This window comes from Schistocerca nitens, chromosome 2, assembly GCF_023898315.1.
Source record: "Schistocerca nitens isolate TAMUIC-IGC-003100 chromosome 2, iqSchNite1.1, whole genome shotgun sequence".
NCBI classification, from domain to species: domain Eukaryota; kingdom Metazoa; phylum Arthropoda; class Insecta; order Orthoptera; family Acrididae; genus Schistocerca; species Schistocerca nitens.
In genome coordinates, this window is record NC_064615.1 from 93,041,482 (window position 1) to 93,069,163 (window position 27,682).

The 27,682-nt window shown below is 49.6% G+C and overlaps 1 protein-coding gene across 1 annotated transcript in view; it reads right to left on the reverse strand.

The window, feature by feature from the left end:
• Nucleotides 1-657: 657 nt before the first annotated feature.
• The window catches only part of LOC126234851 (uncharacterized), a 35,812-nt gene continuing 8,787 nt past the window's right edge, over nucleotides 658-27,682 (reverse strand). The window contains exon 2 of the mRNA XM_049943593.1: nucleotides 658-1,658. Coding sequence (XP_049799550.1) covers nucleotides 658-1,658 — 1,001 coding nt within the window. The remainder of the gene's footprint in view (nucleotides 1,659-27,682) is intronic.

Here is a 27,682-nt window from a genome sequence, read left to right on the forward strand (position 1 = left end):
TTCCCGCAATCGGTCGTCCATGTGCCAGAACGTCGGCCCCGGTCAGGTTGTACGATCGCGGTCCGCGTCAAAGAGCTTCGCTCCAGGCTTAGGTTTCGCACTGTTCCACCTCCTTTCCGGGCCACTTTGCGTACACACCCATGGTGTGTTCCTCGCCTTTGCCTTCGGCTCGACTTGGCACAGGGCTCGAAGGACTCAGTCCCTCCAGAGGCCTTACGCCGCCGCTTTTATTCCATCCTGGCCACGTATCAGGGCTCTGGCATTGTTTACGATGACGGTTCAATGGTTGCTGGTCGTGTCGGGTATGCGCTAACTCTATGGGACCCCCCTGCGGGTCCGGGGATTAGAATAGGCCCGAGGTATTCCTGCCTGTCGTAAGAGGCGACTAAAAGGAGTCCCTCCCCCTCAAGGTGGTAGTTCGCGCCTGCGTCCGGAGACGGACGGTTCCACGACCTCTATTTGCGGTCATTTTGCTTTTTCACTTCTCGTTTCTTCCTTCCTTCCTTTGGTTGGTTCCTTTATTTGCTCTTCTCCACCTCACTGTCTTCCTTACTCTTTCCCCTGCAAAATCTCCTTGCCTTCTCATTGCCTTCTTCTCCTTGCCTTCTCATTGCCTTCTTCTCCTTGCCTTCTCATTGCCTTCTTCTCCTTGCCTTCTCATTGCCCTCTTCTCCTTGCCTTCTCATTGCCTTCTTCTCCTTGCCTTCTTCTCCTTGCCTTCTTCTCCTTGCCTTCTTCTCCTTGCCTTCTTCTCCTTGCCTTCTTCTCCTTGCCTTCTTCTCCTTGCCTTCTTCTCCTTGCCTTCTTCTCCTTGCCTTCTTCTCCTTGCCTTCTTCTCCTTGCCTTCTTCTCCTTGCCTTCTTCTCCTTGCCTTCTTCTCCTTGCCTTCTTCTCCTTGCCTTCTTCTCCTTGCCTTCTTCTCCTTGCCTTCTTCTCCTTGCCTTCTTCTCCTTGCCTTCTTCTCCTTGCCTTCTTCTCCTTGCCTTCTTCTCCTTGCCTTCTTCTCCTTGCCTTCTTCTCCTTGCCTTCTTCTCCTTGCCTTCTTCTCCTTGCCTTCTTCTCCTTGCCTTCTTCTCCTTGCCTTCTTCTCCTTGCCTTCTTCTCCTTGCCTTCTTCTCCTTGCCTTCTTCTCCTTGCCTTCTTCTCCTTGCCTTCTTCTCCTTGCCTTCTTCTCCTTGCCTTCTTCTCCTTGCCTTCTTCTCCTTGCCTTCTTCTCCTTGCCTTCTTCTCCTTGCCTTCTTCTCCTTGCCTTCTTCTCCTTGCCTTCTTCTCCTTGCCTTCTTCTCCTTGCCTTCTTCTCCTTGCCTTCTTCTCCTTGCCTTCTTCTCCTTGCCTTCTTCTCCTTGCCTTCTTCTCCTTGCCTTCTTCTCCTTGCCTTCTTCTCCTTGCCTTCTTCTCCTTGCCTTCTTCTCCTTGCCTTCTTCTCCTTGCCTTCTTCTCCTTGCCTTCTACTCCTTGCCTTCTTCTCCTTGCCTTCTTCTCCTTGCCTTCTTCTCCTTGCCTTCTTCTCCTTGCCTTCTTCTCCTTGCCTTCTTCTCCTTGCCTTCTTCTCCTTGCCTTCTTCTCCTTGCCTTCTTCTCCTTGCCTTCTTCTCCTTGCCTTCTTCTCCTTGCCTTCTTCTCCTTGCCTTCTTCTCCTTGCCTTCTTCTCATTGCCTTCTTCTCATTGCCTTCTTCTCATTGCCTTCTTCTCATTGCCTTCTTCTCATTGCCTTCTTCTCATTGCCTTCTCTGGTCTCCGCCTCGGCGTTTGAGACCGTCTCTCTCTCTCTCTCTCTCTCTCTCTCTCTCTCTCTCTCTCTCTCTCTCTCTCCTTTTTCCTCCTCTTCCTTCCTCCCTGTGCGCGCCTGAAGGCCGACCCACGCATTAGCACGCGTAGCCGGTGACGGGGTAACGCGTAAGTCCCCGCCCTGGGTAGACATGTAAGGCACGCGCGTACCCCCTGGTAAAGGCCAGGCCCGGGGAGGGGTGATTGCCTGAGCTGATACCTTCTGACCATGCCGATTGGTCCCTCCGTCTGTTTCTCGGGAGGTGTGACCTGAGGTGTAAACATTCACCTAAGGCGGGAGTGCCCTCTGAGAGGGTCCCCACAAGGAAGGAGCGCGCCATCGGAGACGCTGGCAATCATGGGGGATTCCTCCGCAATGGATTTCACTCCATCTCTCTCGACTTCTGCCCAAAATCGGAAACGTGACCAGCTACCAGTGACAAAAGTACTACCGCCTGCCCCACAGTTCCTCGTCGTTTCTCGATCTGAGGACGGAAAGGATTTTTCCTCTGTTAACCCTTTCGTTATGCCGTAGCCGGATGTGTCAAATCCTGTACCAGGTTGCGTAACGGTACCTTATTACTCGAAACTGAGAGCGCCTTTCAGGCACAAAAACTGCTTCGGGCCACACTCCTGTACACACTCCCTGTCCGGGTGGAGGCTCACCGAAGTTTGAATTCGTCTCGTGGTGTGGTCTATACTAGATCCCTCGACGGCTTGACTGATGAGGAGATTCAATCTTTCCTCGCTGAGCAGGGCGTGACGGCTGTCCATAGGGTCATGAAAAAGGTCAACAATGACCTTGTACCGACCCGGACACTTTTCTTGACCTTCGATAGTGTTCAGCTGCCATCGCGCATCAAAGCGGGCTACGAGGTTATTTCTGTTCGCCCCTATGTCCCGACACCTACGCGCTGCTACCAGTGTCAGCGTTTCAATCACACTCGCCAATCTTGTTCCAATGCGGCTAAATGTGTCACTTGTGGCAGGGATGCCCATGAGGGTGACTGTCCACCTCCGTCTCCTCGTTGTGTGAACTGTCAGGGTGACCATGCTGCATACTCCCGCGACTGTCCTGTCTATAAGGAAGAACGCTGTATCCAGGAAATTCGGGTCAAGGAGAAAGTGTCCACCTCGGCTGCTCGCAAGCTATTGGCTAGTAGGAAGCCCACGCTGCTCCCAGCGGGGAAATACAGTACTGTCCTCGCCTCTCCTCGGACTACCAGGGAGGTGGCAACCCAGACCTGCGATCTGACCTTCAGCACCACGGTCGTCCGTTCGTCCAGTGCTAAGATCGCGCGGTCGACGTCTCCTCTTCGTCCAATCACCCCACAGACACCAGCCCCTTCATCAGCTTTTGCTAAGACGAAGACCCAGAAGTCAGATGCACGGGCCTTCAAGAAGGAACCGTCCCGTGCAGACTTCCTACGTACCTCGACCTCCCAGCCTTCGTCCGGTACTTCCACCAAACGACCATCCAAGAAGGCTAATAGGAAGCACAGTTCTCCTTCTCCGCCACGGCGCATTTCTTCTCCTGCGCCACCCAGCGGTTGCCGCCCCAGGCCGTCATCCCTTTCGCCTGGCCGCACCGCTGGTAGCCGAACATCTGGCCGTTCACCGGCGGAGGAAGCTCCCCCTCCCGGCCATCTTCCCAAGATGGCCGATGAACCTATAGAACCAATGGACGATGACTGTCCGCCTACTGATAGCGGCGGCAGTGCTCGCTCGAAGCCAGGCCCTCAGCGGCCCTCGAGGTGACCCCTTCTCTCATCTTCCTTTTCTTCCGATGGCACTTATTAACTGGAATATTCGCAGCGTTCGCTCCAACCGAGAGGACTTGAAGTTGCTGCTCCGCTCGCATCGTCCGCTCGTCGTAGCCCTCCAGGAAACGAAGCTACGCCCATGCGATCACATTGCCTTGGCACACTACACCTCTGTGCGTTTTGACCTACCCCCTGTGGTAGGTATCCCAGCTCATGGAGGGGTTATGTTGCTGGTCCGGGATGATATTTACTACGATCCCATCACGTTGCACACCGGCCTGCAGGCAGTTGCCATCCGCATTACTTTCCCCACTTTTACGTTTTCCTTTTGTACCGTTTACGCTCCATCGTCATCTGCCGTTACCAGGGCAGACATGACGCAACTTATTGCTCAGCTACCTGCACCATTTTTGTTAACTGGAGACTTCAATGCCCACCATCCTCTTTGGGGCTCTCCAGCATCCTGCCCGAGGGGCTCCTTGTTAGCAGACCTTTTCAACCAGCTCAATCTTGTCTGCCTCAATACTGGCGCCCCTACTTTTCTTTCGGACACATCTCACACCTATTCCCATTTAGATCTCTCTCTATGTACTCCCCAACTTGCACGCCGGTTTGAGTGGTATGCACTTGCTGATACATATTCGAGCGACCACTTCCCGTGTGTTATCCATCTCCTGCAGCATACTCCCTCTCCGTGCTCCTCTCGTTGGACCATCTCCAAGGCAGACTGGGGGCTCTTCTCTTCCAGGGCGACCTTTCAGGATCAAACCTTCACATGCTGCGATCGTCAGGTCGCACACCTCACGGAAGTCATTCTCGCTGCTGCTGAATATTCCATCCCTCACCCTACTTCTTCTCCACGTCGCGTACCGGTCCCCTGGTGAACCGCAGCATGTAGGGACGCTATACGTGCTCGTCGACGTGCTTTACGCACCTTTAAACGCCACCCTACAGTGGCGAATTGTATTAATTATAAACGATTACGTGCTCAGTGTCGTCGTATTATTAAAGAAAGCAAGAAAGCCAGCTGGGCTGCTTTCACCAGCACCTTCAACAGTTCTACTCCTTCTTCTGTTGTCTGGGGTAGCCTGCGCCGGCTATCTGGCACTAAGGTCCACTCCCCAATTTCTGGCTTGAAGGTCGCGAATGAAGTCCTTGTGGCCCCTGAGGCTGTCTCCAATGCCTTCGGCCGCTTTTTCGCCGAGGTTTCGAGCTCCGCTCATTACCACCCTGCCTTCCTCCCCCGCAAATAGGCCGAGGAGGCTAGGCCACGTGACTTCCGCTCCTCGAATTGTGAAAGTTATAATGCCCCATTCACCATGCGGGAACTCGAAACCGCACTTGGCCGATCGCGGTCCTCCGCTCCAGGGCCTGATTCTATTCATATTCAGATGCTGAAGAACCTTTCTCCTGCGGGTAAAGGTTTTCTTCTTCGTACATACAATCGCATCTGGATTGAGGGACATGTTCCCGCATGCTGGCGCGAGTCTATTGTTGTCCCGATTCCTAAGCCGGGGAAGGACAAGCACTTGCCTTCCAGTTATCGACCTATCTCGCTTACCAGCTGTGTCTGTAAAGTGATGGAGCGAATGGTTAACTCTCGATGGGTTTGGCTGCTCGAGTCTCGCCGCCTACTTACCAATGTACAATGTGGATTTCGAAGGCGCCGCTCTGCTGTCGACCATCTGGTTACCTTGTCGACCTTCATCATGAATAACTTCTTGCGGAAGCGCCCGACCGCGGCTGTGTTCTTTGATTTGGAGAAGGCTTACGACACCTGTTGGAGGGCGGGCATTCTCCGCACCATGCATACGTGGGGCTTTCGCGGTCGCCTCCCTCTTTTTATTCGTTCCTTTTTAATGGATCGACAGTTTCGGGTACGTGTGGGTTCTGTCCTGTCCGACACCTTTCGCCAGGAGAATGGGGTGCCACAGGGCTCAGTTTTGAGCGTCGCTCTCTTCGCCATCGCGATCAATCCAATAATGGATTGCCTCCCAGCTGATGTATCAGGCTCCCTTTTCGTGGACGATTTTACCATCTATTGCAGCGCGCAGTGTCCACGTGTCTTGGAGCGCTGTCTTCAGCGTTCTCTTGACCGTCTTTACTCCTGGAGTGTCGCCAATGGCTTCCGTTTTTCTGCCGAGAAGACGGTCTGTATTAACTTCTGGCGCTACAAAGAGTTTCTCCCACCGTCCTTACGACTCGGTCCCGTTGCTCTCCCACTCGTGGAGACAATCAAATTTTTAGGCCTTACCTTTGACGGGAAACTTAGCTGGTCTCCACATGTGTCATATTTGGCCGCCCGTTGTACCCGTTCTTTAAATGTCCTCCGTGTTCTCAGTGGTATGTCGTGGGGAGCGGATCGAACCGTCCTACTTCGTCTATATCGGTCGATCGTCCGCTCCAAGCTGGATTATGGGAGCTTCGTATACTCCTCTGCACGGCCATCCATCTTACGCCGCCTCAACTCCATACAACATCGGGGTTTACGACTTGCGATCGGAGCATTTTATACCAGTCCCGTAGAGAGTCTTCATGCTGACGCTGGCGAATTGCCACTCACCTACCGGCGCGATATACTGCTTTGTCGGTATGCCTGTCGGCTACTGTCAATGCCCGACCATCCTTCTTATCGTTCCTTTTTTGACGCCTCTCTTGACCTTCAATACGGGTTGTATGTCTCTGCCTTGCTACCCCCTGGAGTTCGCTTTCGTCGCCTCCTTCAACACCTTCATTTTTCACTCCCTGCAACCTTTCGAGTGGGCGAGAGCCGCACGCCACCTTGGCTCCAGGCTCAGGTCCGCGTTCACCTCGACCTCAGCTCGCTCCCAAAAGAGGTCACCCCCGGTTCGGTCTACCACTCCCGTTTTTTGGAACTTCGTTCGAAGTTCAACAACATGACTTTCATTTATACAGATGGCTCTAAGACCAATGACGGGGTTGGGTGTTCCTTTATTGTCGGGGCACAAAGTTTCCAATACCGGCTCCATGGCCATTGTTCGGTCTTCACAGCTGAGCTCTTTGCCCTCTACCAGGCTGTTCTGTACATCTGCCGCCACCGACATTCTGCTTATGTCATCTGCTCAGATTCCCTGAGCGCCATCCAGAGCCTCAGTGATCCGTACCCGGTTCACCCTTTCGTACACCGGATCCAACGCTCTCTTCAGCAGCTGGTGGACGTCGGTACGCCGGTTAGCTTTATGTGGGTTCCTGGCCATGTCGGTATCCCTGGGAACGAAGCTGCAGATGCCGCGGCCAAGGCTGCGGTCCTCCAGCCTCGGACAGCTTCTTGTTGTGTCCCTTCGTCCGATTTTAGCAGGGTCATTTGTCGGCGCGTTGTGTCCCTGTGGCATGCCGATTGGGCTGCACTTACCGACAACAAGCTTCGGGCCTTAAAACCTCTTCCCGTGGCTTGGACGTCCTCCTCCCGCCCTTCTCGGCGGGAGGAGGTCGTTTTAGCAAGGTTAAGAATTGGACACTGCCGGTTCAGCCATCGCCATCTGCTGACGGCTGCGCCGGCGCCGGCGCCGTTCTGCCCATGTGGGCACTTGCTGACGGTTCGTCACATTTTAATGTCCTGTCCCGATCTTAAAACACTGCGCCTCGATCTTAACCTGCCTACTACTTTAGATGCCATTTTAGCGGATGACCCACGAGCAGCTGCTCGTGTTCTTTGTTTTATCAATTTGACAAACCTCGCTAAGGACATTTGATGATGTTTTTTAATCCTATGCCTGTCAGTCTGTCTTTTATTGTGTTTTCCCTTTTAGTTGTTGTTGTCAACTTGTGCCTCGCGGTGCATTCTTAGAGTAGTCAGGGCGCTAATGACCATTGAAGTTGTGCGCCCGAAAACCACAAAAAAAAAAAAAAAAAAAACGGCTCGCGACCAGCAGCTGGTCTTGGGCCGTAAGGTGCTTGGGATGTGGGTTTCTGAGTGGCGTGGCATGACAGCCCCGAATAAACTGCGGGCTGTCAAGGAGACGACCGATGTGTGGTGTTCCTCCCTGCGGGCTTCTCGCCGGGACTCGGTAGTCCTGTGTCGGCTGCGCATCGGCCATACATACCTGACGCACGGCCATCTGTTGCGTCAGGAGGATCCCCCCCTGTGTCGGTGTGGGTCCCGGCTGACGGTCGGCCACATTTTGCTGGAGTGTCCTCGACTGCGCACACTCCGGCAATCTTTTAATCTCCCGGCCACTTTGGCTTTGGTTTTATCTGACGATGCCTCCATGGCTGACAATGTTTTACATTTTATCCGTGGTAGTCCTTTTTATGGTTCGATTTAGGGAGGTCCTGCACCTTTCCCTTTCTGTGTCTTTTGTCCTTGTGTCTGTTGCTGTTCTGGTGTGCCGTCAGATGGTTGAATCTTTCCCTTTTTTGTTCTCGTGGTCAGTCAACCAGTCTCCGGCCGTCTGCCTTTCTTCTGTTCTTTCTGTCTGGTGTTTCTCTGTCCTGTTCTTGTCTGTAGTGTTTGTTGCTGCATTTGTGTTCTTTTAGCGCCTGGGGGGACGTCTCTTCCCCCTTTGGTTTTTACCTGCTACGTAGATTTTTGGCTCGCCTGATTTTGGAATGGGGGACTGATGCCCTTAGCTGTTTAGTCCCCCTTAAACATCCCAACAACCACCACCACCACCTTCTTGCGTCCCCAGATGACCTCGATCTCGCCGTCTCAGAAACAATGGCAGTTGCGACGTCAGTCACTCAGTCGGTGGCAGCATGTGACCCTGTGAAGTAATTTGCTTTTTCAGTACCTTCATGCCCTTACAGGACACGCTTTCTACGATCCTCCAGTGGAATTGTGGCGGTTATTTTAGCCATCTCCCTGAGCTACGACAGCTTCTAAGCCTGACACCTGCTTTCTGCATTGCCCTCCGGGAAACCTGGTTCCCGGCAATGCGGACCCCTGTCCTTCGTGGATACAGAGCTTATTACTGCAACCGTAGCACTTAGAATTGTGTGTCAGGTGGAGCCTGCGTGTATGTCCTTACCTCTGTATATAGTGCTCCTGTGCCCCTACCAACATCATTGGAAGGTGTGGCTGTACGGGTAAGGACTACCCAGGACATAACCGTCTGCAGTGTCTATCTCCCTCCAGGTGGTACAGTCTCCCTGACCGAATTGGCTGCACTTGTCGCCCAACTCCCCACGCCTTTTCTTCTACTGGGGGATTTTAACGCCCACAAACCTCTGTGGGGTGGAACGAAGGTTACTGGCCGAGGGAGAGATGTCGAGAATCTCATCTCCCAACTCGACCTCTGCCTCTTAAACACTGGCGCCGCCACACATTTCAGTGTGGCGCATGGCACGTTCTCGCCAATAGATCAGTCGTTGTGCAGCCCAGGGCTTGTACCATTGGTCCACTGGAGAGTCCATGACGACTTGTGTGTTAGTGACCATTTTCCCATCTTCCTTTCACTACCCCAGCGTCGATCCCATGAACGCCTGCCTCGATGGGCATTTAGCAAGGCAAATTGGGAAACGTTCTCCTCTGCTGCCACTGTTGAATCTGTCCCCCACGGTACCATCGATGTGGCGGTTGAGACACTAACTGCAGCGGTTGTTTCCGCTGCAGAACGTACTATTCCTCGTTCGTTAGGGTGCCCCCGGCGAAAGTCAGTGCCTTGGTGGTCTCCGGAGGTCGCTGAAGCCATTAAAGAACGTAGGCGAGCTCTTCAGCAATATAAGCGGCACCCGTCTTTGGAGAACCTAATTTATTTCAAGCGTCTCCGTGCTCAGGCACGGCGGCTCATCAAGAGGCGGAAACATGAGTGCTGGGAGAGGTACGTTTCCACCATTGGTTCCCGTACTTCACCCTCCCAGGTGTGGATGAAGATTCAGCGAAACTTTGGATTGCAGCACTCTACAGGTGTCGCAGGGCTTATCATCAACGGGGCTGTATCCACAGATGCCGATGCAATCGCCGAGCATTTCGCTCAGCACTATGTTCGGGCCTCTGCGTCGGGGAATTACCCGCCCCCGTTTCGCGCGCTCAAACGCCAGGAGGAATGCAAACGGCTTTCTTTTGCTTCTCGCCACCCTGAGGCGTATAACACCCCGTTTATTTTGTGGGAACTCCAAAGCGCCCTGGCACAGTGCCCTGATACAGCCTCTGGGCCAGATGGCATCCACAATCAGATGCTCAAACACCTGTCCCCGGAATGTCAGCGGTGTGTTCTTGCCATCTTCAACCGCATATGTCGTGATGGTGTCTTTCCGTCGCAGTGGCGGGAGAGTACAGTCATTCCGGTGCTGAAGCCTGGTAAGGACCCGCTTCATGTGGATAGCTATCGGCCCATTAGCTTGAAAAATACTCTGTGCAAGCTATTGGAACGCATGGCGAGTCGACGGCTGTGTTGGCTGCTCGAGTCTCGGGGTCTTCTGGCTCCGTGTCAGAGCGGCTTCCGTCAGGGTCGTTCCACCGCCGATACTTTGGTCTTTCTTGAGTCTGCAATCCGTACTGCTTATTCCAGGCGCCAACACCTCGTCTCCGTCTTTTTCGATCTCTCCAGAGCATATGACACGACGTGGCGGCACCATATTGTCGCCACGTTGCACGGGTGGGGTCTCCGGGGCTCTCTCCCCAGTTTTATTCAGAATTTTTTACCTGTTCGGACATTCCACGTTTTAATTGGCACATCCCATAGTTCACTTCATATCTAGGAGAACTGCGTTCCACAGGGCTCTGTATTGAGCGTGCCCCTTTTCCTTGTGGCCAGTAATGGCCTTGCAGCAACAGCAGTAGGTTCCTCTGTCTCACCCACGTTATATGCTGACGATTTCTGCATCTTTTTCAGCTCCTCCACCATTAATGTTGCAGAACGTAGGTTGCAGGGAGCCATACGCAAGGCGCAGGCGCAGGCGTGGGCCCTAGCCCATGGGTTTCAAATTTCTCCTGCGAAGACTTCTGTTAAGCACTTCTGTCGGCGTCGAACTGTCCATCCCCACCCTGAGCTTTATCTTCAGGATGCCATGCTCAGGGTCGTTGACACTTACCGTTTTCTGGGATTGCTGTTCGACACCCGGCTTACTTGGCTTACACATATTCGTGAGCTCAAGCGTCAGTGCTGGCAGCATCTGAATGCCCTCCGCTGCCTCAGCAACACAACTTGGGGTGCAGATCGTAACACGCTGCTGCAGCTCTACAAAGCCCTTGTGCTGTCCCGACTGGATTATGGGAGTGTGGCGTATGGCTCAGCGTCGCCCTCTGCGTTGCAACTGCTGGACCCCATTCACCACTGTGGGGTTAGACAGGCGACAGGAGCATTCCGCACCAGCCCTGTTACTAGCCTCCTTGCTGAGGCTGGGGTTCCTCCACTTCGTATTCGGCGTCGACAACTGTTAGCCAACTATGCTGCCCACGTCCGTTGTTCGCCCCGTCACCCTAACTATCGTCTCCTTTTCACTAATGCGGCAGTCAGTATCCCACACCGGCGGCCACGATCGGGCCATACCATGGGGATCCGTGTTTGGTCGCTCCTTAATGACCTCGAGTGTTTGCCTCTTCCATCTGCTTTCCAGGTCCGCCCACATACACCAACTTGGTGTATTCGTCGGCCGCAGCTTCGGCTGGAACTTTCCCGATGGCCAAAAGATTCAGTTCCTCCTGCAGTCTTGCGCCGCCAATTCCTTGCTCTCCTAGGCGCATACCATGCCTCGGAGGTTATCTATACCGATGGCTCGATGGTTGATGGCCGTGTGGGGTACGCTTACGCTCATGCGGACTATGTCGACCAGCGCTCCTTGCCGGAAGGCCGCAGTGTTTACACCGCAGAACTGACAGCTATTTGTCGTGCCCTTGAGCATATTCGAACCCGCACTGGAGAGTCCTTTGTCATTTGCAGTGACTCGCTCAGTAGTCTGCAGGCTCTTGACCAGTGCTACCCACGCCATCTCATTGTTGGTGCCATCCTGGGGTCCATTCACGATCTTGAACAGCGTGGTCGTTCGGTGGTGTTCATATGGACCCCGGGACACGTTGGGATCGCGGGAAACCAACTCGCCGACAAGTTAGCCAAAGAAGCCACCCGCAAACTGCCGTTGGCGATCGGCCTCCCGGCAACTGATCTCCGAACGGTTTTGCACCGTCGGGTCTTTGGGTTGTGGGGAGACGAATGGCGCACTCTGTTTGCACCCAACAAGCTGCGGCAGGTAAAGGAGACCACGACTGTGTGGGGTTCCTCCATGCGGGCCTCTCGCAGGGATTCTGTTGTTCTGTGTAGGCTCCGCATTGGCCACTCTTGGCTGACGCATGGTCATCTGCTGCGTCGAGAAGACCCCCCTCATTTTCGCTGTGGTGCGAATATGACGGTGGCCCATATATTGTTGGACTGTCGTCTTTTAACCGCCCTCAGGCGAACTTTTAATCTCCTGGGTGATTTATCTCTTTTGGGTGACTATGTCTCTATGGCAGATCGTGTTTTAAGTTTTATTCGAGCAAGTGACTTTTATACGTCCCTCTAATTTTATTACATCACCCTCTTTTGAGCTGTATCTTTTAATTAGTTTTGTGTTGTAATTCGGTTCCACCGTAATCTTTTAGGCTGGAGGTTTTAACATGTTGCAGAGTGGCTGGCTCATCCTATTATTTTCGTGATCAGCCAGCCACAGTCCTCTGCTGTGCAGTTTTAATTCCTTCTGCCTTTCTTCTCTGTTGTTTTTGTTGCTGTGCTCCGTTTTCCATGTTTCTTTATTATTGACCTTGGGGATTTTCTTCCCCTGTAATTTTTATCCTCTGCTTCGAATGACTAATGGATGGTTTCCCTGTGCTCTGTGTGTTTATGAAACAAGGGACCGATGACCTCTTCAGTTTGGTCCCTTTAATCCTCAAACCAACCAACCAACCAACGTATGAACATCCATTTTTTGTGATTGGTTCTTTCCCATTAGTCCCTTCGTAACTATATACTCGTATGACACTGTCTCACTTCCACAAGATGTTGATAATAAGGAAATAGGCTGGTGGATTTGAGAGACTTAAATGGTCAATGATACGACATTGGTTTTAGTTTCCACGTTAAACGGTGTGACTAGTTGGCGGTTGAAGGTCCATGTTGTTGTGAGTGCATTATGACATCATTCAGTGATGAAAATACGCCTTGTGTGAGCTTTGATCCAAAAGAGTAGTTCCACTTCCTGGGTTTCCTAATGCTCTGTTTCAGAACTTAATGGATATTCACCTTCCTAATGTGATTTTAGGTACGAAAGGACTGCTGTTTAATCAGACTCGTTCATGCATAAACAAATTTTCTCGAATGTAAGATTTCACCTACACGTTTCTTGGTTCTTGTTTGATTCAGTATGCCTTTCATCGTTACTCGCCGACATCAAACAGCTGTAAACCACATGAAAATCTCTTCGATAAATACTTTCTCACACGATCTCATTAATATAGCTCGTCACGTCGCTATTGTTGCAGGAATGTGCAGCACTTCCATACAAGTTGACGGTCACTCAGAGCTTGTTCCAAATGCTGGCTGTACGTTGAGAAAGCTCTCAGCATTGATTCAGTCGATTAATTATCCTAGGAGAGGTCAGATTGGTTCAGTCAGTCATTACGGCGGTTATATACCCTTCTCGTTTATCTTAATTCCTAGTTATCACTAGGTTTATTTTTGATGTGTTAAGAAACACTGGTAGTTCCATCACATGCTCTTCAGCCCTTTTCACTTCTTGCAGTTCCTCTTTCAAGTTTAAGCGCTCTCCTGACGTATTATTTATTGTGTGTGAGATATATTCCCACCCAGATACATTTGGTATTGTATTTGATGAGGATCTACTTCTTGGCCCACTACGCCAGACTTCTGATGTGAATTGTTCCTTGGTCATACTCAGAGGCGGCCGTTGAACGGACATCTCCCTACAAAAGGTACATTCCCATCCGGGTACGCGATGTTCCATATGGAATTCGTTGGTGGAATGTGTACATCGTGGGGCAGTTATTATCGGTAAATACTGTGAATTGCTGATTGTTGGCTACACTACAGATTTATCCGAACTGCTACTTAATGACTTCCCACTTAGAAAGCAGAGTGAAACCACCCGTTTCTTGATGACGTGACAAGTCATTTTACTCCTTGGTTAATGGTGCTTCTTTGGTACCGAGCGCCGCGGGTTCTGAATTCGCGCCAGACGGCATGGACCTCGGTTACTACTAGAGGTCTCTATAGCCGTCACGCCGTAAGCCGTGGCTGCGCGAGTTCCAGGCTCGGGAATATCGTGAGGGCGCCACGGTGGAGCACGTGGTCCCAGCTGCTAATAGCGGCGTACCTTATCCTATATATAAGCGCCTTTCTCTCGCTCAGTTAGGCAGTTTGAATTTCGTGGAGCCTATCGACCTCGTGATAACCGAAACCGAGTTTACTGTACTTTGTTTTCGTTTCTAGTGGACGTCGTGGATTCCTTTGGTTGTCTCTGTCACGCCGTTGCATCTTGCGTGTATTCGTCGTCAGGTCTCGCGCATCCGTCCGTCGTCGTTCGTGTCGGTCTTTTCCGTTTATTTGTTCGCGTGCCTCTCTGTGTTTGGTCCCGTCTCGCTTCGTTACTGGCTACTTTTCGAACGTTTCGGTCTCGGTTACAACTGTTTCCATACTGGTTCTTTCCTTCGAAGTAGTTTTATCTTTGACTCCAAAATCATTATGCATGTTTGCCGTATTTGTCACAAGATTTTGAACGTTTCTTCCTCCATGTCACACATTATGTAACTCTCACTGATAACAGACGTATACTTATTGCTTTTCTGCGGTATTCCTCTGGTGACTAGTATATTCTCCATTGCTCTTTGCAGGAATTGGTGTCTCCTGGTGGCATGACATTCTTCTTTGGGGAATTCACTGGTCCATTGATGATACCTGTGAGAAGGTTCGTCTGAATTCGACTGTTAGCGGGTAGGTTCAAGGCTTGGACGTGAATTGTTCTCTCCTTCTTAATTCCTGGAGACAATGTGAGTGGTTGAGTTGGTATTTCATGCAGTCATAACGTCTCACTGACCTCACATTTTGGTTAATTATGCCTCAAACTGTAATGTACATGGTCTTCTACCCGTTCTGTCAGCTGATGATTTGCGTCATTCCTCTTTCTCTTTCCAACTTGGATCGTCTGCGTATCCTTAAAGTCCTCTGATGCTCGTAAACATAACTTACATGAAGAAGAAACCTCTTATTCAGAATCAGATGACGGTGGAACTAGCTAATTTATCGTGGAGCCTACCATTTCCTAGGACTTCGGTTACGTAGCGGCCGCAGTAATTTTCCAAATCGATTGTATCTGCTGAAAGCAAGCTTCAGTCCAAATATTCTTTCCCTGCCAGTACGATCCAATATAGTAATCACCTGGTTTTAAATCGTAGGATGACGGTGGATACTAACAATGTCCTTGGCTTCATTGTGGTTTATTCATGGTGTTGAAACACAGTGGTAGGCAAAGCCACCAAGCGTGTGATCTTCATTTAAAAGGTAAAATTGCTAACTGCTTGGATGCCAGCAACTGGTGTGAATAAAACTATGACGGCATGTGATGCTACTTTCAACCTCTATGCTGGTGACTGTTATTGTGCATTTTTATTGTTTCCTCACTTGAGCGAACAGAGGGTGTAATATATTCGCACATACGGCCAGAATTTTAAGTTGAAAGTCTGTAGCTTTTCGTTTTCCATCAGATTATGATCTTGTGTTGGTGTTAATTCGTCGAAAGATACTAGTTGACGGTCAAAATAGTCATTACAAATTCTTTGTTTCTGGCGTAATAACACTAAAAAGAGCTTACAATTGCAGATTCACTATGTAAGTCCATATCGCGGGTTAGAGACAGTTCATGCTACTCCGGGCTTCTTGGACCATTCAGAATTCGTAACGGTCTTAGCTCCTAAAAACCTTGCATCAGGAGTCTTTGTTTCTTGTCTTCGTTTACTTCACAGGACAGTGACTCCTCTCTCACAAGTATACTGTTGCTGACAGGAATGTTTCTTAACTTTCACCAGTTTACCTATAAAGATTTTTCACCGCTGAATGTTTTCATCAGTTGCTACGTCACAACTTGCTTCTGCACCACTGCTTTTTGTCAGCTAGGAGGAGTGCTGTGAATGTATGTTGTATTGAAGTCGCTCATTTCATCAACAGAGAAACTGGTTTTATCAAGGTCAGCTACGCAAGCTGCAAAAACGATCACACGTGGCACTAAAGCTAACAGTATCACTGTTGTTCCTCAATTTAGGTTACGCCGTCTTCCTTTGAAATATTAGAATTCGTGAGTGAACGGAATGCGTGCATTTTCCAGCAGCCGTTACTGAGAACTACTGTGGACCGAAGGTTGTCTTCAGCAGTACGGATGTCACTTTCTGGCCACTTGAAATAGCTTCACTTCTAGGTAAGTAGGCATAGTTAAGGCATCACCTTCTTTTGGATAAGGACACTAATAGTCTGGTAGAGCTTTCATTGCTGATACCATTCCTTCGTATGTTAACCGCCCATTTGATATTGTCTGCTTACCACGTAATCTTTCACGCTGTATGCGTCGCAATACGTTGAACGTCTGCGGCGACGCGATTCTTTCCGTCCCTTTTACGACGGACCTGCACCTACCTGTGAACATTGACTCAGCATATCATCAGTAGGGAAGCTGAGCGAAACGTACTGTACTTCGACGTGAACCAAGCTGCAATTAAAGTCACTAATCTAAGTTTCTCGAGAAATTTTTCACACCAAATGAAAGGTTAGAAATTTCGTCCTCAATTAATATATTCTGAAACGTAGGTGAAAAAGTATCACTGAGAAGCCCGTGCTAGTCTTAACATAGTCAATCACAATCTCTTTCACTCACGTCAGCAAGTTTATGGTGTTGCATTTCCCGAAAACGTAATAGCTACAAAAATACGGATTGTTTTTGATTGTGAATGCTCGCCAAATACTAGGTCTGTCGGTACCTAATGCAGTCACAGTTTTTAGTCACCGACCTGCTCAATACACCACGCGGAATTTGTCTTTTACCGTCACAAAATTCACTCAAAAATTAGCAATTTCTACACACACATCGGAATAACTATGCCGTCACTTTCCAAAACTTTTTATGTATGAAACACTGCTAGATCCGGCAACATACCGTTTCCATCGGAACTACTACTACTATACTACTACTACTACACACGTCCGAACTGTTTCATGGCAAAGCTCCAACTCTTCGCTAGAATACTCAGTCTTCTCTACCAGCAGAGAAAGGCGCGCGAACAATATTGCTTTACCATTGGTCAGTTTACTCAACAGCCAATAGCAAAACAACATTGTCCCGCGTCAGTCCGTGCTTTTCATCAATAACCAATCGCAAAATAGTAAACCTAACGACTGCGCTTTTTACCGACGTAATTATCTAATATGCATAAGTTTTGTTTATGCATAAAGTTGTTTACTATTGTTATTTATACCTGACTTAACCTTCCCTTTACCATAAACTTTCTTTACAAAAATCCCCTTAGTCCCTATCCATACTTGGTCGAAATGTTTCCACACTAAATCCTACTACATAATTCGTTAAACAATTATCTTCATGTTAACGTTAAACCACAATCGGGCATCATTCGTACTGCTAAAACACATTTATAACATTTTACATACCCAAAAGACATAACACTTTATGAAAATACTAGAACAGTTTATGAAAACATTCTAGTACTGAAGTTCACTCTAGTGGGCACAATCGAAACTAAAATCACAGTCCCCCTATCCAGTATAGTCCTCTATCACCTGATACATAAACTACGTGCGCGTCCAGTCTCGCGTCACCATCTGTCCCTATCCAGCTCTGAGACACATCTCCCACTTAACCGCCTCCAAGGCAGGATAGGTATATGGCGCTAAGTCTCACGTCGATGCCACCATTTTACAAGCAGTGCTCGTTTGATGGATGGCGCCATACACTTTTTCATTTCCTGCAATGTTCTGTAAGTGAGTGACTTTCTCTCCATCGTCCAGGGCGCTCAGTAAGAAAACGGCTTTCGTAAGGTGGCCGTGGGTGTTCTGTAGAAGAGGGCCCATTTGTACTGCTCTGGTGATAGCTGTGAGACAGTTTGTTTGAATCCAACTGTTAGTAACTAGCCAGCTGCCTTGTAAATGTGATGTTCCACTTTGTGTGAAGACCACAGAGGTGTTCGACTGGATATTTCATCATACCATACCTCACGAATAAGATGATCATCACACAATTTGACGCTTAAAGCATATACATCTGCACTATAAGCTAACGTTCAGCGTGATTCACTTCTTTCTCATTTCATATTTAATAGGTATGGGTCTCTCTTCATTAAGTTTTCTATCACTTGTAACACACCTTAATAAACCCAGGAGCATCTGAGTGAGTTTGGCATGATAATACAACTATTTAATTTCTTGGGCATCTTATTGATTTCTGCACCTTCTCTTATATACCAGGCACAATAAAATCTTACTTTGTCGTATGTTTTAGATAGATCAAGTAACCGCCATGAAGAGACACACACACTGTGGCTTCAGTCAGCGTCATCGTATTATTCTTTATTTGTCGACCAGTGAGCAGGCTTAACAAAATTACGTCAATTACGTGGTGACAGTATGATGCAAAGTCTAATGTCAATGTTGTTAAGATGAGTTTAGCTATAGTTGCAATATTCACTAGGATCTTAAGATGTCTGGTCTGAAAATATTTCAGACAGCAATCAATTCACAGCTTCACCACGTAGGCACCACTGTTGCGGTAATGATAGTGAAGGGTTATTTGGTTGTTTTGTCACATCCAGATTTAGTGTTGGCTATCCGTCCTTATAACCTTTCACGTGAAAATGACTTTCCTTCCTGTCCTCATTTAGAGCACAGGGTCCTGGTTGCTCCTTCACAAGATATCGGTCCTGTCTTCCTTACCTTTGCTTTTAGTTCCTTGGATGCTCATGCTCAACATGATACTCACATTGTGGATTTATTGGGCGTAAGACAGTAAGAGCGCATGCGTGACTACAAATCCTTTCACATGTTGATTTTAGTCAGGTTTCTGCTCCTCAGCTACTTCACGTTGGGAGTTCTCCCTAACTGCTGCTTCTTTGTTTCTGGGTGACAACCACAAACTGTTCCTCTAGACTTCATTCCAAGTCTTCACCGGTTCCGCAGTGCTCTCACCTTTCAATGTGTCGATTGTATTTGCAAGCGAAAAAAACTCCCACTAAAGCTGCGTGACCTATCTGGCGATGCACAGTAAAAACGAAAATTATATTGTTGTAAATTGCGAAAAGTACTGTAATCTGAAGTATAGCACGAAACTCCCTGCTTGAATTTCATCACGTATACTTTCTCAGTCAGCAGCTTTCGAGATAGCACCCGTTCGTAGGACAAATCACGTTATCCCCCGAGCCGATCAGCCAAGGATTTGAACCACAACATAATGGACATTGCATATGGCTCTCAGCTAATGTGTAACAGTCGAGGATTGAAACTGGAACACGACTGAGATTTTAAATAGCTGGGTGTAGCTCCAACGAAATGGTGCGTGATCGCTGACAATATCGTGGATTACGCAGATAAGATATGTACGATGGGAGAATTTTCCTTACTCTACCCCATAATTATGTCTTACTAACGGAGAAACGTGTGAAAACCGTTAAACAAAGAGGCCTTCGGTGTGACGAGGCACTTAATAGTTTCGCAAATCATAAAATTCCCCACAACATTTTTCACAGACCGGTTTAGCTGCATGTTCATACATGGTGGGGGTAATGGAATGGCTTCCCCTTCAATTTCCATTTCGAAACGGGCAGCATTCTGATCGCGTGTGGTTCTATGCGAAGGGTCGGAAACAAAATGTAGGCAAGTGACCAGCCGCCTGTCAACTGGGCGCTTCATTGTGAACGCAGCTGTACACCTACCGAACATCAAAAACTAATAGGCTCACGTGTGACCAGTGCAGCAGCGTGATACGTTGTTGAGTATTACAGAGGTTAAGGCTGTGTGCCGTACTTGTTCTTGATTTCAGAACGGTGTTTATATTTATTTGATATGCATTTCCGACAACAAATTTAAATTTTGTATCATTCTCCCTATAATACCAGAAGAGATATTTAAGACCGTTTCTTCCTGAAAATTAGCCTCAACTCCTTTTTTTTTTTCAGTGAAAGACCTAATTGGACGTAGTTTTTAAATTTGGTTAGTTTCTTTTCAGATTGTACAAGGTTAAAATCATCAAACCAGTACTATCGATATTGCTATCAGAGTAATATTGCCTTCATTTAATACTTCATCTGCATTTTCCTCCTTTAAGGTAAGAAATCACACACAAAATTCAGCATCTCTTACAGAACCGCATCACAGTAGATTTCGGCCGGAGACGCATTCCTTAAATTCAATATCCAAAATAGCCCAATCAGGAACTATCAATTATGCTTAGTATCGCAAGTAGAGCTGAGTCCTGAACAGTTCCCTTTTTGTTTTTTTCGGCATTGACACTGCCGGGATCAACTACTGCGGTAAAAATTGTCGACATTGGTGCAAATTGTATTTCACTTACGTCTTCCGGCTGCACTTCGATATGACTGGTCCCGCCTTCAGAGGTTTATAAAATTCCGCCACCGACCTCCCGCGGCGCTGTCCGTCAAATTGACGCTCTCTGGCGGCTGCTTCTACGATCTGAGTCTTGCAGTGGCCATGAGCGCAGTCTTGTTTCTCCTGGTGTGCAGTAGGGCGGAGTCGGCCTCTTAGAACGTAGATGGTGTTGTGACGCATCACCATCTCGCCCCCATGTCGAGTCTAGTGGAGCTGCATACTGGTGAGTATTCTCGTAAGAAACAAAAGCGTTTATTTTACTCAGTAGTTCGGTGCGATGATTACTCAGTTGCACAGTGGTTGTGTTGGCGAGATGTGTTCCATTCAACTAGGTGCATTTACAAGAGGCAACGTGCTGCAGGCGCGGTATCACCGTGACCTTTGTGCGATACTGTCCATAATGGTGTCACGTATTAGGAAACTGGCTCGGTTCGCTTTACGAATGGTTCCGCAATTATGTGTGGTTGCTGATTCGGGACCGTTACGTTTCGGTTTTTCTTCACACGCAAATACACTCCTGGAAATGGAAAAAAGAACACATTGACACCGGTGTGTCAGACCCACCATACTTGCTCCGGACACTGCGAGAGGGCTGTACAAGCAATGATAACACGCACTGCACAGCGGACAAACCAGGAACCGCGGTGTTGGCCGTCGAATGGCGCTAGCTGCGCAGCATTTGTGCACCGCCGCCGTCGGTGTCAGCCAGTTTGCCGTGGCATACGGAGCTCCATCGCAGTCTTTAACACTGGTAGCATGCCGCGACAGCGTGGACGTGAACCGTATGTGCAGTTGACGGACTTTGAGCGAGGGCGTATAGTGGGCACGCGGGAGGCCGGGTGGACGTACCGCCGAATTGCTCAACACGTGGGGCGTGAGGTCTCCACAGTACATCGATGTTGTCGCCAGTGGTCGGCGGAAGGTGCACGTGCCCGTCAACCTGAGACCGGACCGCAGCGACGCACGGATGCACGCCAAGACCGTAGGATCCTACGCAGTGCCGTAGGGGACCGCACCGCCACTTCCCAGCAAATTCAGGACACGGTTGCTCCTGGGGTATCGGCGAGGACCATTCGCAACCGTCTCCATGAAGCTGGGCTACGGTCCCGCACACCGTTAGGCCGTCTTCCGCTCACGCCCCAACATCGTGCAGCCCGCCTCCGGTGGTGTCGCGACAGGCGTGAATGGAGGGACGAATGGAGACGTGTCGTCTTCAGCGATGAGAGTCGCTTCTGCCTTGGTGCCAATGATGGTCGTATGCGTGTTTGGCGCCGTGCAGGTGAGCGCCACAATCAGGACTGCATACGACCGAGGCACACAGGGCCAACACCCGGCATCATGGTGTGGGGAGCGATCTCCTACACTGGCCGTACACCACTGGTGATCGTCGAGGGGACACTGAATAGTGCACGGTACATCCAAACCGTCATCGAACCCATCGTTCTACCATTCCTAGACCGGCAAGGGAACTTGTTGTTCCAACAGGACAATGCACGTCCGCATGTATCCCGTGCCACCCAACGTGCTCTAGAAGGTGTAAGTCAACTACCCTGGCCAGCAAGATCTCCGGATCTGTCCCCCATTGAGCATGTTTAGGACTGGATGAAGCGTCGTCTCACGCGGTCTGCACGTCCAGCACGAACGCTGGTCCAACTGAGGCGCCAGGTGGAAATGGCATGGCAAGCCGTTCCACAGGACTACATCCAGCATCTCTACGATCGTCTCCATGGGAGAATAGCAGCCTGCATTGCTGCGAAAGGTGGATATACACTGTAGTAGTGCCGACATTGTACATGCTCTGTTGCCTGTGTCTATGTGCCTGTGGTTCTGTCAGTGTGATCATGTGATGTATCTGACCCCAGGAATGTGTCAATAAAGTTTCCCCTTCCTGGGACAATGAATTCACGGTGTTCTTATTTCAATTTCCAGGAGTGTAGATGGGAGAGTCAGTTATTATTCGTGTGTCTCACAGTTAGCAGTACGAATTGTCTTGTGATATTCTCGTTTTTGCGGAATGCGACGGAAATATCGCCGTTATCACCTAAAACACCATAATACCAGTGTATTGGTGGGACTATCGTTCGTCAGTGAAATTTACGCGTCATTGTGGAGTTGAAAGAGATTCCCTCTCTCCTCTGTAATGTGTACAATCTGACGACTATGGGAGAAAATTGTTGCCGTACGGCTGCCTCACTGTTGCTAGAATTAACCCTCGGTAGCTTGCGTCTGTAGGGGTTGCCGGGGTACATGTTTCGTGAAGGACGTGTTCGAGCAAGTGTACAGTCTGGCGCATGCTTCGTGAACATGTCGTAATTTGGTTTACTATGATGATACATTCAAGGAAAGTGTACGCATCTTGTTACGTTGTTACCTGTTGCTACTTAGTGCGAGAATCATCACTTTCATCGTGTATTTGTAGTACTTCAGCATCGACCACAGGTCGGCATGTCTATTTTGTTGGGGTACGGCGTTGGCCACCGTCCGACTACAGTATTTCCATCTTTGTTTTTTTTTCTTACTTTATTGGTTGTGGCTAACGTGAGTCCGCCAGCGTGTGTGTTAGGCTTGAATTCTGGTGCTGTTACAGCTGGGTGCAAGAAACGATACTCTTGAAAGTTTTTCGTTAACCTTTCTTAGTCCTCTTCGTTCAGCTTATACACACATAAGGCGTATTTAGTTAACGGTGTTCCTTTGTGTTACTTCTGAAAGAGTTAATGGGTTTGTTTCTAGGTTCGCCGCTTATCTCGGTTTGCATCCTGTGTTCACAGCAGGAAAAGCTTACAGGTTTCGATACGCAGCTAACCACCGCTTGCTTGTTTCAGTGAGCTTTTGTCGCTCTAGTTGCAATGTGGCTGCTGGCACAGTTGTGACGTCATTCAAACTGAGTGCAAAGTCACCAAACCAGCTCAAATATCACCTCGGGCGTATTTGCTGAGTGGCTACCAAGTTGTATGACAGTGCGTCCGGTTCATTATTGCTATTTTTTTTAACAAGTGGTGGAGCCCCTGCACGCCCACACCGGCATGATGGCCAACACAATAGGTCTACTGCCATCTCTGCATAAGGGTTAGTATTCACTAAAATGAGGTGTCGCAGGATGTGGGTACTGCGATGTTTGCGTACGTCTGGTTAGGGTTAACCATTAATACGCGCTCATCTGGAGATACATTGGGTCGAAATTGAACTAAGGGTAGCGGTTTAAAGGGCAGAGGAAAAAAAGTGCCAAGGCAAGAACCAAGGGGAAAAAACCTCTGCTATAGTTAGATCGGGTGGTAAGAGCAGTAGCGGTTGTCTTGCTGCCTGCGATAGGTCGTGCAAGGATACGGTTTGTTAGTAGTAACTATCATGCATGTTGATACCCTGACGTTGTACGGTTGTGCTGCTCGGCAGCTGGCGCTGGGTGCTGGTACTGAGTCCTCGTTCAGCGTCAACAACCTGCAACAGTTAGGTTTACTATAGATCTTGCGTCCAATAGGTCATATACCGGAAGCACAGTGTGAGTGAATGTTGGCGAATTGTTTGTGCGTCTGTGGGCGAGCTCGTCGGTGTCCCTGCTGTGGCCTGTTAGTCGGCTGTAATAGCAGATGGTAGTTACCAGTCAGTGTTTCTGATATGCAGGGGCTTGCACACGTTTGTCGATTGTTTGCGTATGTTAACCATAGTTGGCTAGCAGTGTCTTTGGCCGCTTGTGCTTCCTCCTATGGTTGTGATCGTAGTTTCCCAGAGTGAGGATGAAACGCTTCTTCCATTGTCTCGAGTTCCTGTATAGTCGTGTGGCGTGTTTCTTGAATACTTCCTTTAGGGTATCAAGGCGGTATCCATGGTGAAGGTCCACGGTGCGTGTGTGGCGTGCAGCGTTGCTAATGATTCGTAGCACCTTGTTCTGTACGATCTGCAGGCGGCGCAGTCGTGTAGGAGCTGCATATCCCCAGACCTGAGCTGCGTACGTCATCAGAGGTCTAATCGGTGTAACGTATATGGACCTAGACACCCTCCCATTCAGTGTGCTTTCCCTGTTGAGCATTGTGTAGAGCTGTTGGAGCCTCGCGTACGCTCGGTAGGCAACGTGTTCGATGTGGTCCCCCCATGTAAGTTTCCAGTCCAGCCAGACACCAAGAGACTTTCTCCCGGAAACGAATTTGGCGTGTATGTAGTGTTATTGGTCTACAGTGTTGATGTTTGCGCAGTAGTTTCGGTCTGCGTGTGAACAGAACTGCTTTGCCCTTGTCGACGTTTACTTTAATACGCCATCGCTCCAACCAAGGCTCAGCTATTTTGAGTGCTGTACGTATTGGTGAATTGATGTTCGGCGGTTTCCAATCTTGGGCAAGGATGGCGGTGTCATCCGCGTAGACTGCTAACGTCGTGTTTGTGTTGCTGGGAAGTCATTAATGTACAGGTTAAACAAGATGGGCCCTAGTATGCTTCCTTTGGGTTCTCCAGCTTGGATACCGGGTTGTGTTGATTGTTTATCCTGCACGTTAGTGTTGAAACATCTGTTCGTTAGATATGAGTGTATGAGACGTACGAGTCCGTCCGGGAAACCACGTTCGCTTAGGTCGCGTATAACTCCGTTGTGCCAGAGACAGTAGAAAGCCTTTTCGATGTCCAGGAACACGGCCCCTTGTGGCTTTGTTCAAGTTGTAGCCGTGTGTTATATGTTCGACTACGCGGGGTAGTAGTTGCGTTGTCGATTGGTGATTCCCAAAGCCGAATTGCCCCGGTCTTACGGTGTCATTAGCGATGCAATGCCTAGTGATACGTTTTAATATTACCTTCTCAACAATCTTGCTGAGCGAACACAGCAGACTGATGGGTCGGTAATTTTGTGGGAGGGAGTGGTCTTTCCCTGGCTTCCTGAACATCAGGACCTTGGCCGCCTTCCAAAAGTCAGGGAAGTGTTAGTGTTTCAGGATGACATTCGTTCAGTGTGTGAGGTATTCTACGGCTTTATCCGTGAACACCTTGAGGACACGGTTTTGAATGCCATCAGGACCAGGGGATTCTCTAGCGTTGGTGTGCTTGATAGCCAATGTGATTTCATTTGTGCTAGTACGTCTAATTTCGTTGCGCGAAAGCTGGGCTACAAGTCGTGTAACCTCCTGGTCCGTTTCAAATGTGAACACTGGGTCTGAGGAACTGGATTCTGCATGAAAGACGCTTCAAGTGTTGTGGCCATAAGCTCTGCCTTCTCCGTCGCGGAGTAGGCTGGGCCGTCTGGTCCTTGTAACGTGGGAACGTAATGTTTCTCCCTGGTGAAGTGTCTGGCCAGCTGCCACACGCCAGGACGTGTGGTATCCAGCCCAGCGAGTTTCTGTCCCCATTGCTCGTTTCTGAATGTATTTTATCCCGTATTATGCCCTGGAGTCTGTTGACGTGCAGTTTATAGAACGGGCGCATGGTTCGCTGCCAGTATCTCTTGAGGTGGTTCCTCATTGAGATAACGCCCAGGATCTCCTGGGCAGGGCCGTCGAGAGTTGTCTTGGTGTTGTAAATGGAATGGCGTCAGTCAGTGCGTCTTGGACGGCAGTTGAGAGAGCCTCCACAGGTCCATCGATTTGCTGTGTTATTAATTTCGTGGGTGTCAGGAATGCGACTATCAAGTGTTTCAAGGAACAGTGTCCAATTCGCGCGCTTGTAGTTAAGCATCCTGCGTGGTTCGATGTCGTGCCGTGTTTCTTCCATGTGCAGTATTACAGGCATGTGGTCTGAGTCCAGCCCTTTATGAGGGCTACGTCTAGCACGTCTGGCCTACGTCGAGCCGGTGTAGGCACGAACGTGGGAACGTCCGGCACAAGTATAATGTAATTTCGGCCTAGTGCGTCTTCGTACAGTTTATTGCCGTTGGAGGATCGTATACGTGAATTCCAATACGGGTGTTTCGCGTTTAGGTCTCCAGCGGCTTTAACCCGCTGTGCTATATTGAGTACTGTGCTGACATCGCGTGTTACTATGTTTTTAGGAAGATTGTATATCGATACCAGTGAGGAGTTGGCTCCGTTGAACTTGACCCTGACGGCCGTGGCCTCTAGTCTTTCAAGCGCTGGGAGCTCGATGTTCGTGTGTTCAATGTCTGTGTATGATGATTGCCTTGCCGCCTCCATTCCTGCCATCCGCTCGGTCGGTACGATAGACAAAATACCCTGGGATGTTGTTTGCGAGGCGTAAGCAGTGTTTCGTTCACAAGAACGATTCGGATACCCTTTCGCTCCATGAACGCGGCCATTTCGGGTTTTTGCTTGCGATCCCGTTGGCATTCCAAAACAGGATCTGTGAGTTGGTGTTAGCGTCTGCGTTTCGGGCCTGGTGTGGTGTATTATCCATGTAGTAGTGTAATAAGTGGTGTGATAGTGGCTTGGAAGCTAGTCCAGTTAAGCGTGCTCGACATGAACTGCATGAAGAGTTCTGAGACACACCCCATAATCTTCGTGACTATTTCCGTGGTCGTGCGTCCGGGGAATAATGTTTCCATTATTCTCTGGAATGTTGACATAATGTTGGTCTTGTCGCCCCCTCGGTGTTGGTCTTGTTGGCGGCCGCTTGTTCCTGTGTTGACGTCTGGTGAGGGCTGGCCTGTGTATCGGCTGTTTGTGTGACAGTTACGGGCGCCTGTGTTCTCTGTGGTGAGTGGGTGTGTTGGGTGTGTTGTGTGGGTTGTCGTGTTGGTGTCCTGTTGTCTGTGTACTTGCGGTGGCGTGGTCGTGTTCCTCCTGTTCCTCCTGTTCCTCCTCCGCTGGCGTTGTTGTCGTCCCTGTATTGGTGCGTCTTCTGTAGCCTGTGGTGGGCTGCAGTCCGCGATCTCTGGGGGTAGGGTGGTGATATTGCTGGTGTCGTGTGGTGTGCCCGGTGCTGGTGTGGTGTTAGGTGTTGTTTGTCTGTAGTGTGTCTGTTGCTTGGGGTGTTTGTTGTACGTGTCCAGAGCTCTGGGCTCCTCTGACCGTCCCGCGCTGCTGGGGCTGCCAGCGACCACTCCAGCGAAGGATACTCCACTTCTTACTGGGTGCGGGGCCGTTTCGGAACTGTGATGGCGGTAGGTTTAGCGTGTTTGGCTATGTTGCGCCTCAGAGCTGCTTTGTAAGCACTGCACCCCCTGTAGTTTGCCGGATGGGCAGCAGCCTAGTTCACGCACTTGCCAGGTGCTGTATGGGGAGTTTGCAGTGTTCAGTCGTGTGACCGCCAGCGCAAATACGGCAGCGGGGAGCGAGACCACGTCTTATACCCGCGTGCACAAAGCTCTTGCAGTTATGGCATTATTGGGGGGTGCGCGGCGTGGTGTAGATCTCTACATTGACGACCATGTGAAGAAACAACAACAGGTCGCGGGACTTGGACGTGTCGGCCAATTCCGCCATGTAGTTACGCGACGGTTTTGCTGTGCCGAACTGACATTCGGTTTACCCGAATCCACTCCCACCCGAGAGCGGAGATTTCTTCGTGTACTGTGTCGGTCGGAGTTCGTGAATCTATCCCCTTTATCACGTACTGCTATGTCCTTTCAAGGACTGTTCTGTACGTGAAGTGCTCTACCTTCCTTTCTTTGAAAAAGTCCAGTAGATTCGAGTAATGTGACTTGTTCGCCACGTACAGTGCAGCGTGTTCCCAGGT